This window comes from Oncorhynchus clarkii, chromosome 9 (genome assembly GCF_045791955.1).
Source record: "Oncorhynchus clarkii lewisi isolate Uvic-CL-2024 chromosome 9, UVic_Ocla_1.0, whole genome shotgun sequence".
Lineage (NCBI taxonomy): Eukaryota > Metazoa > Chordata > Actinopteri > Salmoniformes > Salmonidae > Oncorhynchus > Oncorhynchus clarkii.
In genome coordinates this window covers 75,168,668-75,186,421 of record NC_092155.1, presented here as the reverse complement: position 1 = coordinate 75,186,421, position 17,754 = coordinate 75,168,668, and the positions used below count along the sequence as shown (strand labels likewise).

Here is a 17,754-nt window from a genome sequence, read left to right as displayed (position 1 = left end):
GAAGACCTGCACCGCCCTGTAACATGGAGGATGAAGACCCGCACCGCCCTGTAACATGGAGGATGAAGACCTGCACAGCCCTGTAACATGGAGGATGAAGACCTGCACCGCCCTGTAACATGGAGGATGAAGACCTGCACAGCCCTGTAACATGGAGGATGAAGACCTGCACCGCCCTGTAACATGGAGGATGAAGACCCGCACCGCCCTGTAACATGGAGGATGAAGACCTGCACCGCCCTGTAACATGGAGGATGAAGACCCGCACCGCCCTGTAACATGGAGGATGAAGACCTGCACAGCCCTGTAACATGGAGGATGAAGACCTGCACCGCCCTGTAACATGGAGGATGAAGACCCGCACCGCCCTGTAACATGGAGGATGAAGACCTGCACAGCCCTGTAACATGGAGGATGAAGACCTGCACCGCCCTGTAACATGGAGGATGAAGACCTGCACCGCCCTGTAACATGGAGGATGAAGACCTGCACCGCCCTGTAATATGGAGGATGAAGACCCGCACCGCCCTGGAACATGGAGGATGAAGACTCGCACCGCTCTGTAACATGGAATATAAAGACCCGCGCCGCCCTGGAACATGGAGGATGAAGACCCGCACCGCCCTGTAATATGGAGGATGAAGACCCGCACCGCCCTGTAATATGGAGGATGAAGACCCGCACCGCCCTGTAACATGGAGGATGAAGACCCGCGCCGCCCTGTAACATGGAGGATGAAGACCCGCGCCGCCCTGTAATATGGAGGATGAAGACCCGCACCGCCCTGTAACATGGAGGATGAAGACCCGCACTGCCCTGTAACACGGAGGATGAAGACCCGCACCGCCCTGTAACACGGAGGATGAAGACCCGCACCGCCCTGTAACACGGAGGATGAAGACTCGCACCGCCCTGTATCGCTGTAACATGGAGGATGAAGAGCTGCACCGCCCTGTATCCCTGTAACATGGAGGATGAAGAGCCGCACCGCCCTGTATCCCTGTAACACGGAGGATGAAGACTCGCACCGCCCTGTATCCCTGTAACATGGAGGATGAAGACTCGCACCGCCCTGTATCCCTGTAACATGGAGGATGAAGACTCGCACCGACCTGTATCCCTGTAACATGGAGGATGAAGACTCGCACCGCCCTGTATCCCTGTAACATGGAGGATGAAGACTCTCACCGCGCTCCTAATATTGTGTAAACCAAACAGGGAGACAAAATAAAAGGCTTTGTTTTTCACACTTGGAGGGAGAGTGCATCCAACATCTCTCAACTGGAACACTGGGCCGGCAGCTCTTCCTCACTGGGCCGGCAGCTCTTCCTCACTGGGCCGGCAGCTCTTCCTCACTGGGCCGGCGACTCACCCTCCTTATATTTTTTTTTACATATCGCCAGTTCACTTTTTTCCTTTTTTTTTCTCACTCATATTGTTTTATTCTGAAAATAGCCTCCCTCCATCGGTTGACTGCATTGATGCGTCCTCTCCTTCGGTTCAGTAGCCTGTCTAACTGTTATGCATGTAACTGCATGCACAAAAGGGTGTGAATGATGCTGAATGGGCGTAGACAAAGAAGAGCTCTCTCTCTCTCTCTCTCTCTGTCTCTCGCTCTCTCTCTGTCTCTCGCTCTCTCTCGCTCTCTCTCGCTCTCTCTCTGTCTCTCTCTGTCTCTCTCTGTCTCTCTCTGTCTCTCGCTCTCTCTCTCTCGCGCTCTCTCTCTGTCTCTCTCTGTCTCTCTCTGTCTCTCTCTGTCTCTCGCTCTCGCTCGCTCGCTCGCTCTCTCTCTCTCTCTCTCTCGCGCGCGCGCGCTCTGTCTCACAACTGTAGTGTATGATATACCATTTTGTAGCTCAGAATCTCTACTTTTATCCCCCAAAAAAACTGAAATTAAAATTTGTCATAACTGTTGCTGTTCGCACCAACGATAGGTAGGCCTATTCTAATGGGGTACATATATGGGCCACCTTCCAGCATTCAGATGCTTGTAAAAATAGATTTGGTCATGTCATATAGGCTTTGTTAGTTGAGTTGACAAACAATGTAATTTGCTGGATCATTGTAACCAAATGCACTGTAGAAAATTTTGTTTTTACCGGAGTTGTGTAGCCTACCAGAGTGGACGCAACTTCTGATTTCAGAATTGTCAATCAGTCAGATTTGAATTGTTCATGTTCATCATAAGGAATCGTTTTTGGTTTAACCAGTCAGTGTATTTGGTAATTTGTACATGAACAGTGTAATCTCATGAAGGACAGAAACCATTTTATTTATTTTGGCGCGTGGTTGCAGTCATTGGTCTGAGTGGGAGAAGTACTGTAAAATTCCAAACTGAAATTTCCATTTTGCTTTTGAGGTAAAATTCAAATTTCCATTTTATGAATTGGCTAAATGACATGTTAATTTCTATACATAAATATTGACAGTACTAGCTAAAAAAAAATAAACTTGTCATTTGTAATTTTTGTTCAGAACTCTGATCTCCCTTTTAAAATAAAACATGATGTTTACACAAGGTTTCTCTCTCTCTACTCTCTTTCTATCTCTTCCGTCCCCGTCCCTCTAGGTTTGTGGGCACCTTGAAGCAGCACACCATCCAGGGCTCTGTCCCCGGAGATGAGGACCTGAATGTGGAGCACCTCCAGCTCCTGCTGCTCCTCTTCCACAACCTGTCTGAGAGGGGGAGGCGCGCCGTGCTCACCCTGGTCACCCAGGCCATCACAGAGGTATTTAAATGCTCTTTAACTAGGTTGTCTTTGTATTGTCGTACCATGGGCTTGGACTCACGTCACAACTATCATGACTCCTGACTTTACCAGGACTTTTTGCTACAACACTTAATAACATTTGCTAAGTATGTGACCAATAACATTTGATTTAATAAAGTCCAATCTTCCTCTCTCCTCTGCTCAGGTGGCAGGTCCCCAGCATCAGGAGGCCCAGCTCAAAGCTGTACCCCTCAACCTGGCCCGCATACTGCTGGTTCTAGACTACCTGTTGCACCAGTACTCTAAGGTTCCTATGTACCTCTTCCAACAGGTAGGTTGAATGGCTGCTCCTTTTAATGGTTTTATTAAGACTCTTGAATCAATTTCCACGGCCCAGTGGAAATCAAATTAGCATAATACTAAAATCCCCCAATCAAAATGTGTCTGTTTTTAAAACCACATCTTTGGGAGTTTTATTGTCCAGAAACATTATCTTTTTTTTTTTGCAGTAGGTCGTTGGTCAGAAGAGGTAGCCCTCCTAACACAGTGACTGACTGGATCCCCTCTCTCTATTGCTTGCAGGTCCAGTATAATCTGCTGACCCCTCCGTGGTCAGGCCAGGGTTCAGTCCAGGACGGGTCCAAACGCAGCGCCCTGCCGCTCTACTGCGGCTTTAAAGAGGTGGAGGAGAACTGGTCTAAGCACTGCTCGGCAGGTAGGAGTAAGTCAAAGCCTTTCTGTTCTGTTTTTTTTTTAAGGGGGAATAACCTCATCTGTAGATCTGGGCGGTATGGACAAACATCCATATCGCGATAGATTGGCTGAGTTGTCGCGACAACGATAGATTGGCTGAGTTGTCGCGACAACGATAGATTGGCTGAGTTGTCGCGACAACGATAGATTGGCTGAGTTGTCGCGACAACGATAGATTGGCTGAGTTGTCGCGACAACGATAGATTGGCTGAGTTGTCGCGACAACGATAGATTGGCTGAGTTGTCGCGACAACGATAGATTGGCTGAGTTGTCGCGACAACGATAGATTGGCTGAGTTGTCGCGACAACGATAGATTGGCTGAGTTGTCGCGACAACGATAGATTGGCTGAGTTGTCGCGACAACGATAGATTGGCTGAGTTGTCGCGACAACGATAGATTGGCTGAGTTGTCGCGACAACGATAGAATGAACAATCCGTTTATAAAAATGTGCACTAGCTACTTTGTTATAAAGGTTCTCTTTCTGTCAACTGCGTTTATACAAGCCCTCAGTCCAGCCTCTCTCAGCCTATTGCGTTTATACAAGCCCTCAGTCCAGCCTCTCTCAGCCTATTGCGTTTATACAAGCCCTCAGTCCAGCCTCTCTCAGCCTATTGCGTTTATACAAGCCCTCAGTCCAGCCTCTCTCAGCCTATTGCGTTTATACAAGCCCTCAGTCCAGCCTCTCTCAGCCTATTGCGGACAGTCTGAGCACCGATTGAGGGATTGTCCGTTCCTGGTGTAACTCGGGCAGTTGTTGTTGCCATCCTGTACCTGTGCAGCAGGTGTGATGTTCGGATGTACCGATCCTGTGCAGGTGTTGTTACACGTGGTCTGCCACTGCGAGGACGATCAGCTATCCGTCCTGTCTCCCTGTAGCGCTGTCTTAGGTGTCTCACAGTACGGACATTGTAATTTATTACCCTGGCCACATCTGCAGTCCTCGTGCCTCCTTGCAGCATGCCTCAGGCACGTTCACGCAGATGAGCAGGGACCCTGGGCATATTTCTTTTGGTGTTTTTCAAAGTCAGCAGAAAGGCCTCTTCAGTGTCCTAAGTTTTCATAACTGACCTTAATTGCCTACCGTCTGTCAGCTGTTAGTGTCTTAACGACCGTTCCACAGGTGCATGTTCATTAATGGTTCATTGAACAAGCATGGGAAACTGTGTTTAAACCCTTCACTATGAAGTTCTAGGAAACGCTAAACCCTTGTAGCTGATTGGGTTATAACCCTGGTTTTTAATGTAGCTGATTGGGTGATAACGGTGGTTTTTAATGTAGCTGATTGGGTGATAACGCCGGTTTGTAATGTAGCTGATTGGGTGATAACGCCGGTTTGTAATGTAGCTGATTGGGTGATAACGCCGGTTTGTAATGTAGCTGATTGGGTTATAACGTTGGTTTTTAATGTAGCTGATTGGGTGATAACGCCGGTTTGTAATGTAGCTGATTGGGTTATAACGCCGGTTTGTAACGTAGCTGATTGGGTTATAACGCCGGTTTTTAACGTAGCTGATTGGGTTATAACGTCGGTTTTTAACGTAGCTGATTGGGTTATAACGCTGGTTTTTAATGTAGCTGATTGGGTGATAACGTTGGTTTTTAATGTAGCTGATTGGGTGATAACGCCGGTTTGTAATGTAGCTGATTGGGTTATAACGCCGGTTTTTAACGTAGCTGATTGGGTGATAACGCCGGTTTGTAATGTAGCTGATTGGGTTATAACGCCGGTTTTTAACGTAGCTGATTGGGTGATAACGCCGGTTTGTAATGTAGCTGATTGGGTTATAACGCCGGTTTTTAACGTAGCTGATTGGGTTATAACGCCGGTTTTTAACGTAGCTGATTGGGTTATAACGCCGGTTTTTAACGTAGCTGATTGGGTGATAACGCCGGTTTGTAATGTAGCTGATTGGGTTATAACGCCGGTTTTTAACGTAGCTGATTGGGTGATAACGCCGGTTTGTAATGTAGCTGATTGGGTTATAACGCCGGTTTTTAACGTAGCTGATTGGGTTATAACGCCGGTTTTTAACGTAGCTGATTGGGTGATAACGCCGGTTTTTAACGTAGCTGATTGGGTGATAACGCCGGTTTTTAACGTAGCTGATTGGGTTATAACGCCGGTTTTTAACGTAGCTGATTGGGTGATAACGCCGGTTTGTAATGTAGCTGATTGGGTTATAACGCCGGTTTGTAATGTAGCTGATTGGGTTATAACGCCGGTTTGTAATGTAGCTGATTGGGTTATAACGCCGGTTTTTAACGTAGCTGATTGGGTTATAACGCCGGTTTTTAACGTAGCTGATTGGGTTATAACGCCGGTTTTTAACGTAGCTGATTGGGTTATAACGTCGGTTTTTAACGTAGCTGATTGGGTGATAACCCCGGTTTTTAACGTAGCTGATTGGGTTATAACCCTGGTTTTTAACGTAGCTGATTGGGTTATAACGTCGGTTTTTAACGTAGCTGATTGGGTGATAACCCCGGTTTTTAACGTAGCTGATTGGGTTATAACCCTGGTTTTTAACGTAGCTGATTGGGTTATAACCCTGGTTTTTAACGTAGCTGATTGGGTTATAACGCTGGTTTGTAATGTAGCTGATTGGGTTATAACGCCGGTTTTTAACGTAGCTGATTGGGTTATAACGCCGGTTTTTAACGTAGCTGATTGGGTGATAACGCCGGTTTGTAATGTTCTCTCCTCTGTTAGATTCCACAGTAGTGCAGCCCAAATTCTACTGCGTCCTGTCACCCGAAGCGTCAGAGGACGACCGAAGCCGACTCGACAGCAAGGTGAAACTACACATCGAAACTACACATCAAACTGTGAATTTATTAGTCCAGGATTTTAAAAACAATCTATATGGAGAGACACAACCCATTACAAACCTTTTTTTTATTTTTTTAAATAGGACATTTTTTGTTCTTTTTATTTAACCTTTATTTAACCAGGCAAGTCAGTTAAAGAACAAATTCTTATTTTCAATGACGGCCTAGGAACAGTGGGTTAACTGCCTGTTCAGGGGCAGAACGACAGATTTGTACCTTGTCAGCTCGGGGATTTGAACTCGCAACCTTTTTAGTCCAACGCTCTAACCACTAGGCTACCCTGCCTAGTGGCTCATAACAAAGTCATGAAGCATTATACCTGAAGGAGATGAGTATAGTAGTAGTGTGTTTTTTTTTATTTTGTCCAGGTGTTCCAGAAGCTGTTCAACGGAACGGTGAAGTATAACGAGCTTTACGCCTGTCTGGTCTCCCTGCTCTCTGCCGGCTCTCAGTTTGATACAGCCAGGAGACAGGAGAACAAGCCCATCACACCTATGGTGAGGAACCAACACACACACAGACACTCAACTGTAGAGGAACTAATGTCCTCACAATTATAGTTATACTTATAGTATAGTTCCTGAAACACACACGATAATCCTGGAACTAACACCAGTATATCTCTTGCGTTCTCAGGAGGCATGCTCCCTGCAGTACTACTTCCTGGTGCTGTGGAGGATCCTGGGGGTCCTACCCCCCTCTAAGGCATACATGGAGCAGCTGAAGGATGGCCAAGGAGAACCCAGCGAGAGTGACATCCTCCACACCCTGCGCTGGTCCTCACGACTCAGAGTCCCCACATATGTCAACTGGATCAAGGTATGTTGCCCTCAGTTAGTCAACCAGCCAGCCGGTCAGTTAGTAGGTCAGCCAGTTAGTAGGTCAGCCAGCCAGTCAGCCAGTCGGCCAGCCAGTCAGTTAGTAGGTCGGCCGGTCAGTTAGCAGGTCAGCTAGCAGGTCAGCTAGCAGGTCAGTTAGCAGGTCAGTTAGCCGGTCGGACGGTCAGTTAGCAGGTCAGCCAGTCAGCCAGTTAGCAGGTCAGTTAGCCGGTCGGCCGGGTCAGTTGTTCCCCTCGGACAAGTCTTATTTTTTCCTTCATTATCTTAGAAGCTGTTGTCTTACGTAATAAATATAAGACTAGGTAGCTATTCATGATGTGTAACTACATTTGATATCATTTCAACAATTTGGATTCCCATCTAACCCCTTGTTGCTCGATAAACCACCTGTTGGATTAAGCTGAAGTGAAAAAAACTCTTGACTGTTAATTCCTCTGTTTTCTCTGGTCAATCTCAGGAGCATCTGGTGACTCAGGGGATGAAGGGAGACCAAGCTACGTCTCTGATCGAGTTGGCTTCCTCCAGATGCAGCACAGTCAAGTACGACGTGGAGCTGGCTGAAGAGTACATCGCTAGACAGGTGGGTTGTGGGATAGTGTCGGTTAAGATACCAGTATCGTGGCACAGAAAACGAAACACGAAGAGAGTTTTAACTTTATGTAAAAGAAAACAGACCTCCATTTATTTGTGTCATACATCCACATGTATTTTCCAAACTATATCACACTATTTTTACAGCAGGTGTTTTTATGTTTGCCATGGATACAAAACATATTGCGATACTGGTATCGTCCTAGCCCTAGTGTGACAGTGTGTGTTCATGTTTGAACATATATTAAACCGTGTGTGTGTGTTTTGTTCAATTCTCAATAAATCAACAGTGTTATATTACTTACAGATTTGCTACAAATGATGCATCGTTTTTAATATAGATTACATTCAGAGCCACGCATGTCTGTGTGTAACCTTCCTTCCTCTATAGATCTCGGCGTTCTCCTGTGTGGACCCCAGCTCCATCCTGCCCTTGTACCAGGTCCCCTCCCTACAGGCCATCTATACTCTGGACGCCGTCATCTCCAAGGTCCAGGTGTCTCTGGACGAACATTTCTCTAAGGTGGCGGCGGAGACGGACCCTCTCAAGCCCTCGGAGATCACCAAGAACCTGCTGCCTGCTACACTGCAGCTCATAGACGTGTACACAGCCTTCACCAGGTGAGAGAAATCCACTATCCTCTCTCTCTACCACTTTACTGAGACTATGTTCTCCCGTTGGGGGCAGAACAACTGAGACTGTGTTCTCCCGTTGGGGGCAGAACAACTGAGACTGTTCTCCCGTTGGGGGCAGAACAACTGAGACTGTGTTCTCCCGTCGGGGGCAGAACAACTGAGACTGTTCTCCCGTTGGGGGCAGAACAACTGAGACTGTTCTCCCGTTGGGGGCAGAACAACTGAGACTGTGTTCTCCCGTCGGGGGCAGAACAACTGAGACTGTTCTCCCGTTGGGGGCAGAACAACTGAGACTGTTCTCCCGTTGGGGGCAGAACAACTGAGACTATGTTCTCCCGTTGGGGGCAGAACAACTGAGACTATGTTCTCCCGTCGGGGGCAGAACAACTGAGACTATGTTCTCCCGTCGGGGGCAGAACAACTGAGACTGTTCTCCCGTTGGGGGCAGAACAACTGAGACTATGTTCTCCCGTCGAGGGCAGAACAACTGAGACTGTTCTCCCGTTGGGGGCAGAACAACTGAGACTATGTTCTCCCGTTGGGGGCAGAACAACTGAGACTATGTTCTCCCGTCGGGGGCAGAACAACTGAGACTATGTTCTCCCGTCGGGGGCAGAACAACTGAGACTGTTCTCCCGTTGGGGGCAGAACAACTGAGACTATGTTCTCCCGTCGAGGGCAGAACAACTGAGACTGTTCTCCCGTTGGGGGCAGAACAACTGAGACTATGTTCTCCCGTCGGGGGCAGAACAACGTATGTCTTCAAATAATAGGCTCAGTTGGCAGTAAACACATCTTTAAAATGGTCTTCTTTCCATCTTGAAAAAGAACGTGTTGTTTTTGTATTTTATTGTGTGTCTCAGGTCCTACCTTCTGATGAGCCTACCAGAGGAAGGAGAGAACAAGCTGTCAGAGGCTAAACTTCAGGGTTACGCTGCAGTGCTCTCTATAGGCTCCATGCGCTGCAAAGCCAACCTGCTCGGTACGTACTAGTGGGCTTATGGGTTTGGGCACGTTCTAGAGAAATGAATGTATATTCAGCAAGATCTAGTCAGCAATACCTAGTTAAAGTCTGCTGTTTTCAGTCAGAGACGAGCAGCGCCCTCTCAGTACTCCTCTCACTCAACAACTGTGTGTTCCTTCCCTGTGTGTTCCTTCCCTGTGTGTTCCTTCCCTGTGTGTTCCTTCCCTGTGTGTTCCTTCCCTGTGTGTTCCTTCCCTGTGTGTTCCTTCCCTGTGTGTTCCTTCCCTGTGTGTTCCTTCCCTGTGTGTTCCTTCCCTGTGTGTTCCTTCCCTGTGTGTTCCTTCACTGTGTGTTCCTTCCCTGTGTGTTCCTTCCCTGTGTGTTCCTTCACTCGTTCAGGTCAGAATGTGATGCAGAACCTTCCGTCGGCCGTCCAGACGCTGTGTGAGACGTGGAACAACATCAACACCAACGAGTTCCCTAACATCGGCTCATGGGTGTGTACCGCTGAGAGGGGGTGTGCCTGTGTTCCCCCCTCAGCATAATGACTGTCTGGGATACAGCCTGTGTTCCTCCCTCAGCATAATGACTGTCTGGGATACAGCCTGTGTTCCTCCCTCAGCATAATGACTGTCTGGGATACAGCCTGTGTTCCTCCCTCAGCATAATGACTGTCTGGGATACAGCCTGTGTTCCTCCCTCAGCATAATGACTGTCTGGGATACAGCCTGTGTTCCTCCCTCAGCATAATGACTGTCTGGGATACAGCCTGTGTTCCTCCCTCAGCATAATGACTGTCTGGGATACAGCCTGTGTTCCTCCCTCAGCATAATGACTGTCTGGGATACAGCCTGTGTTCCTCCCTCAGCATAATGACTGTCTGGGATACAGCCTGTGTTCCTCCCTCAGCTGTCTGGGATACAGCCTGTGTTCCCCCCTCAGCATAATGACTGTCTGGGATACAGCCTGTGTTCCTGGGATACCCTGTGTTCCTCATAATGACTGTCTGGGATACAGCCTGTGTTCCTCCCTCAGCATAATGACTGTCTGGGATACAGCCTGTGTTCCTCCCTCAGCATAATGACTGTCTGGGATACAGCCTGTGTTCCTCCCTCAGCATAATGACTGTCTGGGATACAGCCTGTGTTCCTCCCTCAGCATAATGACTGTCTGGGATACAGCCTGTGTTCCTCCCTCAGCATAATGACTGTCTGGGATACAGCCTGTGTTCCCCCCCTCAGCATAATGACTGTCTGGGATACAGCCTGTGTTCCCCCCTCAGCATAATGACTGTCTGGGATACAGCCTGTGTTCCTCCCTCAGCATAATGACTGTCTGGGATACAGCCTGTGTTCCTCCCTCAGCATAATGACTGTCTGGGATACAGCCTGTGTTCCTCCCTCAGCATAATGACTGTCTGGGATACAGCCTGTGTTCCTCCCTCAGCATAATGACTGTCTGGGATACAGCCTGTGTTCCTCCCTCAGCATAATGACTGTCTGGGATACAGCCTGTGTTCCTCCCTCAGCATAATGACTGTCTGGGATACAGCCTGTGTTCCCCCCTCAGCATAATGACTGTCTGGGATACAGCCTGTGTTCCTCCCTCAGCATAATGACTGTCTGGGATACAGCCTGTGTTCCTCCCTCAGCATAATGACTGTCTGGGATACAGCCTGTGTTCCTCCCTCAGCATAATGACTGTCTGGGATACAGCCTGTGTTCCCCCCCTCAGCATAATGACTGTCTGGGAGCCTGTGTTCCTCCCTCATAATGACTGTCTGGGATACAGCCTGTGTTCCCCCCTCAGCATAATGACTGTCTGGGATACAGCCTGTGTTCCCCCCTCAGCATAATGACTGTCTGGGATACAGCCTGTGTTCCTCCCTCAGCATAATGACTGTCTGGGATACAGCCTGTGTTCCTCCCTCAGCATAATGACTGTCTGGGATACAGCCTGTGTTCCTCCCTCAGCATAATGACTGTCTGGGATACAGCCTGTGTTCCTCCCTCAGCATAATGACTGTCTGGGAGCCTGTGTTCCTCCCTCAGCATAATGACTGTCTGGGATACAGCCTGTGTTCCTCCCTCAGCATAATGACTGTCTGGGATACAGCCTGTGTTCCTCCCTCAGCATAATGACTGTCTGGGATACAGCCTGTGTTCCCCCCCTCAGCATAATGACTGTCTGGGATACAGCCTGTGTTCCTCCCTCAGCATAATGACTGTCTGGGATACAGCCTGTGTTCCTCCCTCAGCATAATGACTGTCTGGGATACAGCCTGTGTTCCTCCCTCAGCATAATGACTGTCTGGGATACAGCCTGTGTTCCTCCCTCAGCATAATGACTGTCTGGGATACAGCCTGTGTTCCTCCCTCAGCATAATGACTGTCTGGGATACAGCCTGTGTTCCTCCCTCAGCATAATGACTGTCTGGGATACAGCCTGTGTTCCTCCCTCAGCATAATGACTGTCTGGGATACAGCCTGTGTTCCTCCCTCAGCATAATGACTGTCTGGGATACAGCCTGTGTTCCTCCCTCAGCATAATGACTGTCTGGGATACAGCCTGTGTTCCTCCCTCAGCATAATGACTGTCTGGGATACAGCCTGTGTTCCTCCCTCAGCATAATGACTGTCTGGGATACAGCCTGTGTTCCCCCCTCAGCATAATGACTGTCTGGGATACAGCCTGTGTTCCTCCCTCAGCATAATGACTGTCTGGGATACAGCCTGTGTTCCCCCCCTCAGCATAATGACTGTCTGGGATACAGCCTGTGTTCCTCCCTCAGCATAATGACTGTCTGGGATACAGCCTGTGTTCCCCCCCTCAGCATAATGACTGTCTGGGATACAGCCTGTGTTCCCCCCTCAGCATAATGACTGTCTGGGATACAGCCTGTGTTCCCCCCTCAGCATAATGACTGTCTGGGATACAGCCTGTGTTCCTCCCTCAGCATAATGACTGTCTGGGATACAGCCTGTGTTCCTCCCTCAGCATAATGACTGTCTGGGATACAGCCTGTGTTCCTCCCTCAGCATAATGACTGTCTGGGATACAGCCTGTGTTCCTCCCTCAGCATAATGACTGTCTGGGATACAGCCTGTGTTCCTCCCTCAGCATAATGACTGTCTGGGATACAGCCTGTGTTCCTCCCTCAGCATAATGACTGTCTGGGATACAGCCTGTGTTCCTCCCTCAGCATAATGACTGTCTGGGATACAGCCTGTGTTCCTCCCTCAGCATAATGACTGTCTGGGACACAGCCTGTGTTCCTCCCTCAGCATAATGACTGTCTGGGATACAGCCTGTGTTCCCCCCTCAGCATAATGATTGATTGCGTGAATGACATGATTGATAGATTGATTTGTCAAGCCTTTCCTGGGGAACTGCCAGTTAATTCCATGCTGTATATGTGTTCCATGGCTGTCATACCCGATCCAACTCGTTAACCAGCCCTGGGTTAGATCAATCAGGGATACAACACATTTTTGTAAAACGTCTGGGTTCCCCAGAGACGACGTTTGAGAATGACTGTGTCCGACTAACTTGTCTCGTCTCTTCTCTCAGCGTAATGCGTTCGCCAACGACACCATCCCGTCCGAGAGCTACATCAGTGCCATCCAGACGGCTCATCTGGGCACGCTCAGTAACCAGTCCCTGGCTCTGGCCTCGTCTCTCAAACACATCCTCCTCTCTCTGGTCCGCCTCACTGGAGACCTCATTGTGTAAGTTATTCTCTAATTCCAGCAGCAGCCACTTCCACACAGTCGATATTACATCAACACCTTCCACTATTGCAATGCTAATCTACCTTTCGGGATAAAATATGAGATTCTCCCATTGACTGGGGTCTGTGTTTTCATCAAAGCCGGTACAGGAAGTGAGCGCCTGTTGCGTGTCTGGGATTGACGATTTCCCTGGCGCTAGTAACCACTGCCTCCACAGTAATTAGTTCCATACTGGAAATGTATGTAGACATGGCCCCCCCCCAGGACTGAGGAGTTGAACGCTCCCCAGGTTGAACCTCTCCTCCAAGAGAGCAGCATTAACACTCTCTCTCCCCCCCCCCCCTCCCAGGACTGAGGAGTTGAACCCTCCCCAGGTGGTACATGCCCTGCTCCCCCTCCTCTTGGAGAGCAGCACGGAGAGCGTAGCTGAGATCTGCTTGACCTCTCTGGAGCGTATCCTGGGCCCCGCTGAGTCAGACACCTTCCTGTCCCACGTCTACCAGAGACTGGTCACAGGATGCTACAACATCATCGCCAACCACTCCGACCCCAACAGGTGAGACTTTAGGCGAGCAGTTAGGCTGAGACTGGAGTTGAGTCAACTTTAATGACCCCCCTAATCAACTTGACAGGGCTCAAGAAAAACAGTTACATATGCCCCTCCCCCCCACCTTCAATAGAGTTCAAAGTTGGCTTTAAGACCTATTCGAAGGTGATTGACAGCTGTCATTTTGTTCCATGTGTTGTGTCTTAGTGGTCTGGATGAGTCTGTGTTGGAGGAGTGTCTGCAGTATCTGGAGAGGCAGCTGGAGAGCAGCCAAGTGTGCAAGGCCATGGAGGACTTCTTCTCTTTCAGGTATGTCTGTCGTTTCTGATGTGGCTCGGTCGGTTAGAGCCGTGCTCCTACCAAAACACTGAGGTCGTGGGTTCAATTCCCACTGGGGTTTGTGGTATGGATTTTTCCAACGCACGACCGGCAGACTAAGCCGTGTCGCAGTTCACGACCCGTCTCTCTCTCATAGGCGGCTCGTGAGTTTCAAGTTTGGGGAAGCGATCTTTTCACCCCCCCCCCCCCCAAATATCCCTGCATGTAAATCATGCCTCTATCGTGGCATTTGCAGACCAATGTAAAATAGCCTGCTTTTCCTAATGTGATGAGTAGATTGGTTAGTCATAAATTAGGATTATAATATAACTAATTTGCTGGTAGCCTAGTAGTTGGGAGTGTTGGGGCAGTAACCGGAAGGTTGCTGGATGGAATCCCCCGGAGTGTCAAGGTAAACATCTGTTATTCAATCCCTGAATGAGGCAGTTTATTTAACCCACTGTTCCCCGGGCACTGAAGACGTGGATGTTGATTATGGCAGCCCCCCCCCCCCCCCTGCACCTCTCTGATTCAGAGGGGTTGGGTTAAAATGTGGGAAGACACATTTCAGTTGAATACATTGAGTTGTACAACTGACTCGGTTTCCACCTCTTTCCCTGTCGGAACTAGAAGCACAAGCATTTCGCTACACTCGCATTAACATCTGCTAACCATGTGTATGTGACCAATAAGATTTGATTTGTTTGCAACAGAACTTTTTTTTCTTTTTTTTTAAGAGGAGCTTGGAGAAAATGTGGCTTTTTAAAAAAAAATCTAAACACATGTATTGCATTTCTACGACACTTTACATGACTGGAGACATGTTGGTAAAATCCTAAATGACAGCGTAGACTGCTCACCTATCAGATATCAACAATCAGATATTTCATATTTGAACGCTGCCCAAAATGCTCACCTCGACAATCAGATATTTCATATTTGAACGCTGCCCAAAATGCTCACCTCGACAATCAGATATTTCATATTTGAACGCTGCCCAAAATGCTCACCTCGACAATCAGATATTTCATATTTGAACGCTGCCCAAAATGCTCACCTCGACAATCAGATATTTCATATTTGAACGCTGCCCAAAATGCTCACCTCGACAATCAGATATTTCATATTTGAACGCTGCCCAAAATGCTCACCTCGACAATCAGATATTTCATATTTGAACGCTGCCCAAAATGCTCACCTCGACAATCAGATATTTCATATTTGAACGCTGCCCAAAATGCTCACCTCGACAATCAGATATTTCATATTTGAACGCTGCCCAAAATGCTCACCTCGACAATCAGATATTTCATATTTGAACGCTTCCCAAAATGCTCACCTCGACAATCAGATATTTCATATTTGAACGCTGCCCAAAATGCTCACCTCGACAATCAGATATTTCATATTTGAACGCTGCCCAAAATGCTCACCTCGACAATCAGATATTTCATATTTGAACGCTGCCCAAAATGCTCACCTCAACAATCAGATATTTCATATTTGAACGCTGCCCAAAATGCTCACCTCAACAATCAGATATTTCATATTTGAACGCTGCCCAAAATGCTCACCTCGACAATCAGATATTTCATATTTGAACGCTGCCCAAAATGCTCACCTCGACAATCAGATATTTCATATTTGAACGCTGCCCAAAATGCTCACCTCGACAATCAGATATTTCATATTTGAACGCTGCCCAAAATGCTCACCTCGACAATCAGATATTTCATATTTGAACGCTGCCCAAAATGCTCACCTCGACAATCAGATATTTCATATTTGAACGCTGCCCAAAATGCTCACCTCGACAATCAGATATTTCATATTTGAACGCTGCCCAAAATGCTCACTTGTCGACTGTTAGCCAGTAAACTAAATCATGCTCTCTGGTGTAGTAATTTTGGTTATTTTCTTTATTTCTGTATAGACGGGAGTAATTATATCATTTTGTTATTTATCTTCCCATATCCTATTGGACGAGCTGCCGATGGTCTCTTAACATTCTCTCTTGTTTTGTGTCTCAGTGGAGAACTGGTTCAGATCATGATGGCTACAGCCAATGAAAACCTTTCTGCTAAATTCTGCAACCGTGTGCTGAAATTCTTCACCAAACTCTTCCAGCTCAGTAAGTTTACCCTCCTCCTCTTCCTCTTGTTTTCCCCATCCCAAACCAGTCCTGCCTCCCAGACCAAAGTGTTGTTCCATACGGACCAACTAGAGACTTGTCCGCTCATCCTAATCTTGACGTCAACCCTTTTTTACTCTAGTTTCTCAAGTTCGTTTCAGTTCTACCGTCTCTTTCATATCCTAAACCTCTCCTCGCTTCTTCCACCTCAGCGGAGAAGAGTCCCAACCCCAGCCTGTTGTGTCTGTGCGGCTCCCTGGCCCAGCTGGCGTGTGTGGAGCCGTCCAGGCTGCAGTCGTGGCTCACCCGCATGACGACCACGCCACCCAAGGACTCGGAGCATCTGGAGACGGTGCAGGAGAACAGGGCGCTGCTACAGGTGTTTGTGTGTGTGTGTGTGTGTGTGTGCCAGCACAAAAGCAGTTCTCAAGACTGGTCAACATTAAACCGTCTCAACTACAGGTAACTGCCAAAATCAAGGAGACACTTGAGTAAATGAGGGATACAAAGTATATTGAAAGCAGGTGCTTTTTGTGGTTCCTGCGTTAATTAAGCAATTAACATCCCATCATGCTCAGGGACAGGTATGAAAATGCTGGACAGGCCATTATTTTGGGTACCATGGCTACGCTCCCATCCACAGGGCACGAGTGATCACTGAACGGTTTGATGAGCAGGAAAAGGATGTAAACCATATGCCATGGCCGTCTCTCAGTCACCAGATCTCAACCCGATTGAACACTTAGGGGAGATTCTGGAGTGGTGTCTGAGACAGCGTTTTCCACCACCATCAACAAAACACCCGGAATTTCTTGTGGAGAATGGGTGTCACATCCCTCCAATAGAGTTCCAGACGCTTGTAGCATCTATGCCACGGTGCGTTGAAGCTGTTCTGGCTCGCGGTGACACCCAACGACCCTATTAAAGACACTTTATGTTGGCGTTTCCTTTATCTTGGCAGTTACATTATTATATCTCCTCTTCGTGTTTTTTCTAGAATTGTTTGTACTCTTTTTATCGGGGGTTTTGTTGAACGGGAGACCAAAACTTTGACACTACAACATGGATCAAAAACATTTCGGTACTAGAATTTTTGTGTTACTTTCGGGACCTTCTGTCAAATGTCTCACGTCGTCTACTGACTGAGAGAAGATCAAGTCTGTAGATCAGTGTAGCCGATGTGGCCTTACCGTGCCTGGTTCCCCTCTCATACTGCCTCTAGTCTGTCCTGAGGAACCACTGGGAGGCTGGGCTGTATCATGTTATCTCCCCTCTCAGTCTGTAGATCAGTGTAGCCGATGTGGCCTTACCGTGCCTGGTTCCCCTCTCATACTGCCTCTAGTCTGTCCTGAGGAACCACTGGGAGGCTGGGCTGTATCATGTTATCTCCCCTCTCAGTCTGTAGATCAGTGTAGCCGATGTGGCCTTACCGTGCCTGGTCCCCCTCTCATACTGCGTCTCGTCTGTCCTGAGGAACCACTGGGAGTCTGGACTGTACCATGTTATCTCCTCTCTCATACTGCCTCTCGTCTGTCCTGAGGAACCACTGGGAGTCTGGACTGTATCATGTTATCTCCCCTCTCATACTGACTCTAGTCTGTCCTGGGGAACCACTGGGAGTCTGGGCTGAGTTATCTCCTCTCTCATACTGCCTCTAGTCTGTCCTGAGGAACCACTGAACTGGACTGTACCATGTTATC

General features: G+C 48.1%; 1 protein-coding gene across 12 annotated transcripts in view; it reads left to right on the top strand.

Moving 5' to 3' along the window:
* LOC139416948 (ubiquitin protein ligase E3 component n-recognin 4) overlaps positions 1 to 17,754 on the top strand; it is a 147,288-nt gene that overhangs the window by 33,458 nt on the left and 96,076 nt on the right. For 10 of the 12 annotated variants that reach the window (XM_071166148.1, XM_071166146.1, XM_071166138.1 and 7 more), the window contains 15 exons: positions 2,570 to 2,729; positions 2,917 to 3,042; positions 3,294 to 3,432; positions 6,179 to 6,261; positions 6,666 to 6,794; positions 6,934 to 7,116; positions 7,594 to 7,716; positions 8,119 to 8,348; positions 9,227 to 9,345; positions 9,727 to 9,824; positions 12,898 to 13,055; positions 13,408 to 13,614; positions 13,813 to 13,914; positions 15,954 to 16,054; positions 16,267 to 16,433. In XM_071166148.1, coding sequence (XP_071022249.1) covers positions 2,570 to 2,729; positions 2,917 to 3,042; positions 3,294 to 3,432; positions 6,179 to 6,261; positions 6,666 to 6,794; positions 6,934 to 7,116; positions 7,594 to 7,716; positions 8,119 to 8,348; positions 9,227 to 9,345; positions 9,727 to 9,824; positions 12,898 to 13,055; positions 13,408 to 13,614; positions 13,813 to 13,914; positions 15,954 to 16,054; positions 16,267 to 16,433 — 2,125 coding nt within the window. The remainder of the gene's footprint in view (positions 1 to 2,569; positions 2,730 to 2,916; positions 3,043 to 3,293; positions 3,433 to 6,178; positions 6,262 to 6,665; positions 6,795 to 6,933; positions 7,117 to 7,593; positions 7,717 to 8,118; positions 8,349 to 9,226; positions 9,346 to 9,726; positions 9,825 to 12,897; positions 13,056 to 13,407; positions 13,615 to 13,812; positions 13,915 to 15,953; positions 16,055 to 16,266; positions 16,434 to 17,754) is intronic. The other 2 variants (XM_071166141.1, XM_071166139.1) reach the window with 1 other exon arrangement.